This window comes from Arachis ipaensis, chromosome B2 (genome assembly GCF_059453495.1).
Source record: "Arachis ipaensis isolate K30076 ecotype BB chromosome B2, ASM5945349v1, whole genome shotgun sequence".
Taxonomy (NCBI): Eukaryota; Viridiplantae; Streptophyta; class Magnoliopsida; order Fabales; family Fabaceae; genus Arachis; species Arachis ipaensis.
Window position 1 is genome coordinate 17,563,742 of NC_142437.1, and position 10,819 is coordinate 17,574,560.

Genomic DNA, 10,819 nt, shown 5'->3' on the forward strand with positions numbered 1-10,819 from the left:
TTTATTAATTTGTATGAAATATGGAATGATTGAATTTTATATTTGCTTGAAAAATTTTTATTTTTCTACAGATAAAGTCGGGTTGAGAATTTTAGGGTGCGGGTAGAGTTAGGGTTGATAGTAGGGGTGGCAATGGGTAGGGTAGAGTAGGGTTGAAGTCAACCCTAACCCTACTTGCGGGTTGAGAATTTTATATAAACTCAACCCTACCTTACCCGTGGATTGAGAATATCTCAACCCTAACCCTATCCATTCTTAACCCGCGGATACTTGACCCTACCCGCGGGTTAGAAAAAGGATGCAACATTATTATATAACTTGATGATAATTTGAACGGACTTTTATGTAAAAAAAAAAAAGTATTAAATTATCAATTAATGATCTTCTTTTAGTGGCTAAGAATTTTTTGCATCTAGTGAGAGATCTTTGAATCAACATTCACTTGAAACATATTTCTATATAAGTATATAACATATACATATATAGGGTGCGAGTTGGTCGAGTAGGGTTGAAGCTCAATCCGCATCCTATCCGACCTGCACCCTACCCTACCTGCACCTTACCCTACCTGCTGCGGATCAGGTTGGCAATCCTATCCGACCGGGTAGGGTCGGATTGGGTATCCGCGGGTAGGGTACACCGGTACATGTTGCCACCCCTAGTTGAGAGATTCTCAACCTATAGATAGAATATGGTTGAATTTTAAAAAAATTTTTTACCCACAAATAATGTTAGGTTTGAGTCTAAATTCTATATTGCCCTACTCATTGTCAGTCCTATGATAAACTAACTATATCTTAGTAACCAGAAATTTATTCTTCTATAGCAGTAATGTGACTTTTTTTTTTTTTTCTGTTTTTGTTCGAAGTCTCCTATGAGATGGGTGGAGCAGGCCGGCAACTATTGAAAGCTGTGTAAAAGATATAAAAATTTGAATTTCAGTATTTGACTTTTGGTATGAAGACCATTGGAAGAATCAGTTAATTGCACTAAGACAAATAAAAATAACTATAAAAAGAATTATAATTCGGTAACTAAAACAATCGTAAGAAATATAATTTAATGAGATCAGGTTCGATGAAATGAATTTATATAAGAACTTTGGTACATTTGATTAACCAACAAGAAAGAAATGCCAATTAATTAATAAGACGACTGTGATCTTAAGTCAAAAGAATTAATGAATATATAATAGAATTTAATTTTGATGCCTATCAATGTAAAATTATTTTATATGTGTATTTAATCACATAATGTCATATTAGTAAAAATAATTACATTCTATATTAATTGCGTGAATAATCATTTAAAAAAATGATTGTGATTGTATAACTGTATAAAAAGTTTTATACTGTTAGTATATTAAAATTAAACTATATATAATAATACACAACTTGTTTTAATTTGTTCTTCTATCTCTATTAATACAACTAACTCCCTCTCCATTTTTGCCTTAGTCTCATTCTCATAAAAGTTAATCTAAGGAAGAAATTAAATCATCAAAGGGGTGATGGAGAAACTAGTTTCAAGTTGGGGAAATAATGTTAAGGCTCTCCCTCATAATTACATATTTCCACCAGAATTAAGACCAGGAAACAACCTCAAAATCTCCTTCACCACCAATATACCTGTTATTGATCTCAGTGAACTTGAGAATCATCATCATAGGTTTCAAACTATTCAAAAAATTATCAAGGCTTCTGAGGAGTTTGGATTCTTTCAGGTTTTATGCCAAGTCCTTTTCTTTCCTTAGCATAAATTTTAAACGAGTAAAGTATGTTTTTTGTCTTTGACATTTGTAATTTTTTCCAAAAAAAAAAGTAATGTTTAATTTTATTCAATTTTGTTTCAAACATTTTAGATGGGGTTAATATCCAGGTATAATTTTAGCATAAATTAAAAACATTAGAAACAAAATTGAATGAAATTAAACGTTAAGAATATTTTTTAAAAAAATCTAAGAAATTAGAAACAAAAATATATTTTATCAATTATAAATAGATGATTATTTTTATTTATTTTAGTGTTATATATAGTGTTTTGATGGAAATATAATATATGGTATATATTATTGAATTAGGTTATCAACCATGGGGTAGACATAAATCTAATGAAAGAAACAAGGAAAGTTATGAAGGAATTATTTGAGATGGGTGATGAGTATAAGCAAAAGCTGTATTCAGAAGATCCTTTGAAACCATGCAGATTATATACAAGTAGACCTACATATGCAACTGATGATAATCTTCATTTATGGAGAGACAGTTTTATCCATCCATGTCATCCTTTGGACCAATGGCAACATTTGTGGCCTCAAAATCCAACTAAGTACAGGTATATATGTAATCTTGTTTTTTTTCCCACTAAAATTATTGAACTCTTAATATTAAAAAAATATCATCATTATCCTTCCTATACTTATATATATAATATAGAGTTTAATTTTAATACACGTTAGAAACGTTTTATATAGTCATTTAATCGCATATACTCATTTGAATAATTATTTACGTGATTAATATAAAAACGGTTCAACTAGGTATCCTTTAAATATGGTACAATTTTCAGCCTTTTCTTACAGTAATTTAAAAAAAATAAAACTAACACATCTAAAAATTGTAAATAGATTTAGTGTCTTTAAAAATTAAATTCATATTTAAAATTCAAATTAAATCAAACTAACATTTAAAATTTAAATCTTAAATTTCTGTTTTAAATTTGATATAATAATATTTTATAATTTAAATACACATCTAAAATTCAAATTACTCAAAATTTAAAATTTAACTTTTAAAATTCTAAAGGTTTTTTACTTTTTAGAATGAATTAACTCTGACGGGTGCAAAGAAATTATGATTAAGTTCTATTTAGTAGTGTGTTAATGATAGAAAGATGTTATTTTTGTTGCATAGCTTTCATAGTCAATTAGCTTGTTGGGTTGGTTGCATGGGCTGGTTACACTGAAATTAAAAGAAATACATCTATTTATTGGGATGAGAATAAAGATAAGAACTTGTACAAGTAATTAGCGTGGATTATTACGATTCAGGACGTGTACTTAATTAGTTTGAGTAAAGAAGCAAAGAGTAATCTAGAGTTTACAAGAGAAGATGTAGCTGATATAGTCATAAAAAAATGTGTTTTTATTTTTCAATTATAACACATCTAATAGTATGATATTATATACAAAATATTCTTAAAACATATCTAAAATGATAAAAATCTAGTTTTTAGATATAAACGTTTTCAAAATCGTTAAATTCTAGTTTTTAAATAAAAACGTACATAATACAATTAATCTTTTGATTTTTGATTCGATAAAATGCATCTAATATTTATTATTTAAATTATTGGTTGGATTTTTTCGTTACTTTTCAATGATAACACATCTAATAGTATGATATTATATACAAAATATTTTAAAACACATCTAAAATCGTAAAAATTTATCAGATGTGTTATAATCGAAAAATAACAACACAATTTTAAATTAATTGTTGATTATAATAATTTTGAAAACTAATAAGTATCGAAAAAAATTCAACTAATAATTTAAATAATAAATATTATATTCATTTGATCGAATAAAAAATCAAAAGATTAATTGTATTATTAACGTTTAAATTTAAATATTTAAAGTTAGACTGATTTTGGATGTGTTTTAAAAATATTTTGAATAAAATATCATACTATCATATGTGTTATAATTGATAAATAACAACAGAATTTTTATGACCATATCAACTACATCTTCTCTCTTAAACTCCAGATTGTTTTTTGCTTCTTTGTTCAAATTACTTACGTAGAAAGTACTTTATTTGCAACAACTTTATTAATAAAATTAAATAAAATCAACCTTGTTCCAATTAAATCAGTAGTGTTTTTATGTTTAAATTAAAATATAATTAAAAATGTTAGAACATGATATTTCTTAACAAATTACATAAACACATGTGTAAAAAATAATGATACCTTTCACCAATGCAAAATGAGAGAGTGTTTCATCTGAAAAGTGGTGATAGTCTTCACTAATGAAGACGAGATGGAGAATTCAGCTGGCGGCATCCTGTTTGGTTTGGGATTCACTAATGCGTGTGAATGTCTCGTATAATAAGGAATTTAAAAAACTGTATTTGTTACGTGAAGTTACGAAAGTAAAGCAAAGTCATAGTAACCACCAAAGAAGTGGGTGGGTTTTAAAATTTAAATTTAAATTAAAATCTAATTATAGATATGTATCTACAAAATAAGAATATGTTACACTAAAAAAATAATTAAATATTATTTAAATCTGGTTAAAGATTGATTAAAGACTGATTAATATTGTACAACTAGCATTTTCCATATAAAAATAATTATTTTTTCTAACACGATGATATTATATGATTAGATGCATACATAAAATTAGTGACAGTGAATCAAAATTAAATTCTAATATAAATGTTTCACATCTCCAGCAAAATTGTTTCTGCCATGTAGAAATTATTTATGCTTCACACAAAAAGTATCATGAATTATATTATTTGAATTAAATAAAAATATGCATCTGAAATGTATAGTGTAAACTAAGATTTTAAAAATCGAACCGGTCATTGAATTAGTAAATTTAGAAGTTCAATTATTCAAAAGTTTAACCAAAATTCAATTGGAGTTGAACTAAATATAATAAAATAATATATTTATATATAAATTATATAATTTTTAAAAAGAAAAATGATCATTTTGTGATTTATTATTTTAAATTAGTTAACCGCTAAAAAACTAGAGAAATTCGACTGATTAACTAATTTTTGACCGATTATTTTTTATTTTGACTAGTTTGTTGCCAACTGATTTTTATCTTAGATCGAACCAATTTAGTGATTGATTCTCAATTAACAGGTCAAACAAGTCGATTCGATTTGGTTCTTAGAACCGTGCAAACTCTCTTACACAAATAAATCTTTATATATATATATATATATATAATAATGTTTGCAGGGAGTATGTTGGGGCATGTTCAGTTGAAGTTAAAAAGCTGGCTTCAAGAATGTTGAGGTTGATTAGTGAAGGGGTTGGTTTGGAATGTGAATATTTTGAGAAAGGGGGGCTTAGTGGATCAATGTTGGTGTCATTGAATCATTACCCAGCATGCCCTGAGCCAAGTTTAACATTGGGAGTATCTAAGCACTCTGATCCTAACCTTGTAACAATTTTATTACAAGATTATGTTTCTGGCCTTCAAGTTTTGCATAATGGACAATGGATTGCTGTTGAACCTCTTCCTGATGCATTTCTTGTCAATGTTGGCTTTCAATTACAGGTACACTAGCTATACCTCTGAAATAATAGAAGAAAAATGATTTAGAATCTTCGCTTTTTCTTTTAATTATTCTTTAGAATAAAGTGATAAATAGATCTCTAAAAATTTACATTTTAAATAAATTAATTTTTGAAGAAAAAAAAAGTATACCAATGAAATCCTCCACGATAGCAGATGTGAACGTATCTTTAGGTTACTCTCTGTTATCATGGTAAAATATGTTATTTAATTATTTTGAACGTAACTTATCCACATCTACTATTCTGAACAATTTTATTAATATTTTTTTTAAAACTAATTTGTCCAAAATGATTAATTTGTCCAAAGTATAAATTTTCAAAAAATTTTTTTTTATCACTTTATTCTATTCTTTATTATTTACTCTTGAAAATTCTCTAATAAGATGTCATGAATTATTTTTAAAAATTATAAATAACAACCCATAAAAATTACCGACCGATTCTATAGCTGAAAAAAACACACACAAGCACTTAGTCTGAAATATTGTGATCTACCAAATTTGGTAGACATTATTATTATTATTATTATTATTATTATTATTATTATTATTATTATTATTATTATTGAGATATGGATACTTACTTTGAATTACAGATAATAAGTAATGGGAGGCTACAATGTTGTGATCACAGGGTTGTGACAAATTCAAGTGATGCTCGCACAACTGCTGCATTTTTTGTTGCACCTTTAGATGATTCTTTCATAGAGCCAGCACAAGCTTTCATTGATGAATATCATCCACCACTTTTCAAGTCTTTCAAATATAAGGATTTTAGATCATACTACATTGCTGAGAAGGGTGATACTGAAGTGGTGATGGAATCATTTCTAGCTTAAAAAAATAACTATGAAATAATGTTCTGTTAAGAAAAAAACCGGGGGATGATTTAATAATCATGTAAAGAATTAGTCCAAAAGAAAAAACAATAATAGATAAATGAAATATGTTGTATGAGAATCGTTTAGCAGTTTTTGCTTGTTATTATTAAATATATGGAATAACCATGCATTTGATAATGCTTAATAGTTAATAGTGTCTTTTTATTGATTGATCCAATTCAATAATCCATCCTTGGCAACTATATATTTCAAAGGTAGGGGGGAAATGTATTTTAAATAAATTTGATTTGTTATGTGGGACTTATAATATATATTCTTCTTATTTTTTGTATAATTGTCAAAATTAATTATATAAGCAATATTCTTGTTAAAATTTGCATTATATAATACATGAGTAGCAGTGCTCCGTTATTGCATAACTTTTTCTTTTTCATTTTTTTCTTCAACAACATATTATATTAGCATGAAAAATAAAACAGAGTTTAATTTTGTTAAAGGATTTTTTTTAAGTATTAGAGTTTAATTTGTTTAAGTAAATATTATTATGTGGTTTAAAAAATAAAAAATCATATATGCAATTTTCAAAATTTTAAAATTAGTAAATTTATTTTTATCTAAAATTATATTAATTTTAAAAAAATTAAGATTAAGATGTATGGATAAATTTTATATTATGTTTTGTGCAAATTGATATGCATGATGAGATGATTAGGAGAATAAATTTTTGTGTGTATATAATAGTTGGAAGATATGTATAGCAAGATGTGTTTGTAGTGTGATAGAGAGAAGACCAAGTCAATAATCAAAATTGACCAAGATTCCAATTTAGCCTAGTAGTATAGCTTTTTTTCTTGTATCACCCGCGATATTTTAGGTGAGTATGGAGAGACTATACCATTTGAGCTATAACTCATTGACTGCTAGATTGTGTCTTTGCATATTAGATATGGGAAAAGATTCATGATCATTTTGCAAAAACCTCCAAGATTTAAATCACTCAACTTCGAGTACAATTGCTATCAATCAAGAAAGAAGGAATGACAGCTTTAGAATATTTAAAAAGAATTCAACAAACTATAGATTCTCTTGCTTTTCTTGGATTTAGTGTTTCTTCTGATGATCACATTGCTGTAATTACACAAGGACTAAATGAAGATTATGCCTTATTTTTATCTTCTGTTATGACTAAGGCTGATTTCATTACTTTTTCAAAAGTGGATTTAGGTTAACTATGCATGGTATTGTTCATAGATTCTCATGCCCTCACACCCATCAACAAAATGGGAGGGCTGAGAGAAAACATAGTTACATTGTAGAGATTGGTATGGCTATGTTAGCAAGAGCTTCTATCTCTCTTATTCATTGGGATGATGCTTTTTTATCATATGTTTATCTAATAAATAGGCTCCCTTCACCTAATACTTCTAATGTCTCACCTTTTGAATTACTACATAATCAAGTTCCTGATTACTCTTTTCTAAAAAATTTTGGTTGTGCATGTTTTCCATTTTTAAGACCTTACAATGATACAAAATTCTCTTACAAATCACGATTATCTGTCTTTTTGGGGTATGCACTTAATCACAATGGGATAAATGTTTAATGAAAACTGGTAAAATAATTATCACTCGACATGTTACTTTTGATGAAACTTCTTTTTCTTATCCTCAATTATTTCCTACTATCTCTGCTCCTTACATTAACAATAAATTCTCTCAAACTTCTTTAAGTATCCCTCTTTTACCTGTACCTACTTCAATTTCTATGGCCACTAATCATGATGCATATCCATTGAACTCTAATAATGATCAACATTTCAATCAACGACAATCCTCACTTTCAAATTCTAATACTAATCCTACCCCTCAATCTAGTAATAATCATGATCTTCAACCCTCTAATACCAGTGATCCTCAACCTTCTATTTCTATTTTAGGTAAAAAAAAATCTTGTTACCTTCTGCTACACGTACCCAAAGTACTTATAATCAACACCCTTTGGTCACTAGATCTAAATCTGGAATTTATAAACCAAAAGCATTAAGTGCACTTGCTTCCTCTTCAAGTACTAACCCTCAATGTCTACAAACACCACCTACTTCAGTAAAATAAGCATTACAACTTTCACACTGAAAGAATGCAATGCTATCTGAACTTTAAAATTTAGAACAAACGCAAACTTAGTCTCTAGTTCATCCAAGTCCCAATTCTACTGTGATTGGTTCCAAATAGGTTTATGCCACTAAAAGAAACCCAAATAGCTCAGTATATAAATCTCGTCTTGTAGCTTTAGGGAATCATCAAATTGAAGGGTTGGATTTTACTGAGGTATATAGTTCTGTGGTTAAACCTGCCATTATTAGAATGGTTCTCACTCTTGCTCTTTCTATGAATTGGCTTATCAATCAATATGATTTTAATAATGTCTTTTTAAATGGCAAATTACAAGAAGTGGTATACATGAAGTAACTACCAAACTTTGATAATGGTGACTCTAACTCTGTTTACAAATTTCATAAAGCTATATATGGATTAAAACAAGCACCTCGTATTTGGTACATTACATTATCTGCAGCTTTAAGCAAGTTTGGCTTCACTACAAGGTCAGATCCTTCCTTATTCACTAAAAAAACTTATTCTTCTATGATTTTTATTTTAGTTTATGTTGATGATATACTGGTAACTGGTAATAATCAAAATGAAATCACTGCATTGATGCAGAAATTACATGGCATGTTTGCTTTGAAATCTCTTCGCACTTTCAATTATTTTTTAGAAATTGAGGCCACTAAATTAAAATCTAGTGCATATCATTTATCTCAAACTAAATACATAAAAGATGTTACACCAATCAGGCATGATTGATGCTAAGTCAGTCCCAACACCTATGATTACTTCAGAAAAGCTCTCTAAACATGGTGCTGAATATTATTCTGATTCTAGTCACTATCATTCTATAGGAGGGGCTCTGCAATACTGCACCCTCACTAGACCTGAGATAAAATTCTCAGCAAATAAGGTAAGCCAATTTATGCAAAGACCTTTGCTCAGCCACTGGAGATCAGTAAAAAGTATTGAGAGCAGCAGTCCAAAAGGATAAGCCTAACTAGTAATAGTCAACTGCAGCCCAATGAATCAATAGCAGCCCATTAGTTAAAACTCCTCAAGAATAGTTAACAAGTGTGGATGTACAAAAAGAGATCAACTTTGTTAGGGTTGGATATATAATTCCTTTTCACTTTGTAAACATTTTTTCATTATTCAATAAAAGTTACTCCATTAATTCTTCAAGATTCTTTTCTTCCTTTTGCTACTGGTTATTGTTTTCTTCATCACCTGTTCTTGTTGTTCTGGATTGCTTAGCTCTTAGCAATCTTACTTTTTCTTTCATGGTATCACAAGCTTCTGGTTTTTCTCAACTATGGATGCATCTCTACATTCATCTAACAATTCACCTCCTGGGACCAATAACAACAACAATTCAAACCTTGAAAATTCTGCCAACAACAACAATAATCTTCTTGCAAATCTCAATCCCTTTTCTTTCCTACCTCAGTTGTTCAACTCTCAACCTTTTACTCTGATTAGTGAGAGATGAGAGAGAGAGAGAGAGAGAGAGAGAGAGAGAGAGAGAGAGAGAGAGAGAGTGGGTGGGAAACACAGGGAGGGGTTGATCATTAGGACAGACTAAGGATCCTAGGGTTTGGAACCGAGATGAGTATCGACGTCTGAAAAATGAGTCTTTCTCAATTTTCGTGGATAATCTCCCGTTTGATGTCTCGAAGAGGGAGCCGTTTCAACTGTTTTGTTGGACTTGACGCATAAACGACATTTACTTGTCTAGAAAACAAAAGAACGGTGGTACATACATTTTTGCGTTCATACGGTACACCACGAAAGGGGGAGCTTTGAAAGCTATAGCTGAGATGAATCAGATAAGATTGAGAGGCAAGAATATCTTTATGGGGGAAGCTAAATACAGAAGAGTGCCCGGGGTGAAAGACACGAATAGGACTCCTCCACAAGATGGCCCCCAAAGTGCTTTGGGTCGTCAATTGCCGGAAGATAGAGGAGATAACAAGAATATCGCAACTACTTCTAACAAGGCTTTGGCGAAGGATAAGAAAGTTCAAGATCCTATTGGCAAAGGGTGGACGAAGACGGTGGAAGTGTCCTTGGCGAAAGAAAATCTGGACTGGCTGCAGAAAAGTCTGGTTGGGGGAACGACGAAGGCTATTGACTTTGTAGCTCTGCAGGAATCGGTTGCGAAGAATTTTCCTCACGTTATTCAGGTGCGTGAAATGGGTGCGTATAAAGCACTGTTGACATTTGACAGTCTTATGAATGCAGAAGAAGCGTACACCTTCTATATGAATAGCCTTCTGCACTTGTTCCATAGTGTTTGGAGGTGGGACGAGTCGGTGAGAGGTGAAACTCGGAGGGTGTGGTTAGAGTGCTTTGGGGTTCCACTATATGCATGGTCTGTGGATACTTTCAGGGTAATAGGAAGTCAATGGGGTGAGGTGGTTGGCTGTCATAATGCGACTAAATCGTGCACCTCATTTAGTGCTGGCCGTGTACAAGTTGATACTTGTGTGATGGATGTGATAAAAGAATGGATCCATATCACAATAGGCACTAGTGGATTTGATATTTT

At 30.0% G+C, this 10,819-nt stretch overlaps 1 protein-coding gene across 1 annotated transcript; it reads left to right on the forward strand.

Annotated features, from left to right (window-relative positions):
• The first annotated feature begins 1,470 nt into the window (after nucleotides 1–1,470).
• Nucleotides 1,471–6,273, forward strand: LOC107628233 (protein DOWNY MILDEW RESISTANCE 6-like). The gene is made up of 4 exons (XM_016331000.3): nucleotides 1,471–1,723; nucleotides 2,081–2,334; nucleotides 4,981–5,302; nucleotides 5,918–6,273. Exons 1-4 carry the CDS (start codon nucleotides 1,511–1,513, stop codon nucleotides 6,158–6,160), a joined length of 1,032 nt encoding a protein of 343 aa, XP_016186486.1. The 5' UTR covers nucleotides 1,471–1,510; the 3' UTR covers nucleotides 6,161–6,273.
• The last annotated feature ends 4,546 nt before the right edge of the window (nucleotides 6,274–10,819 follow it).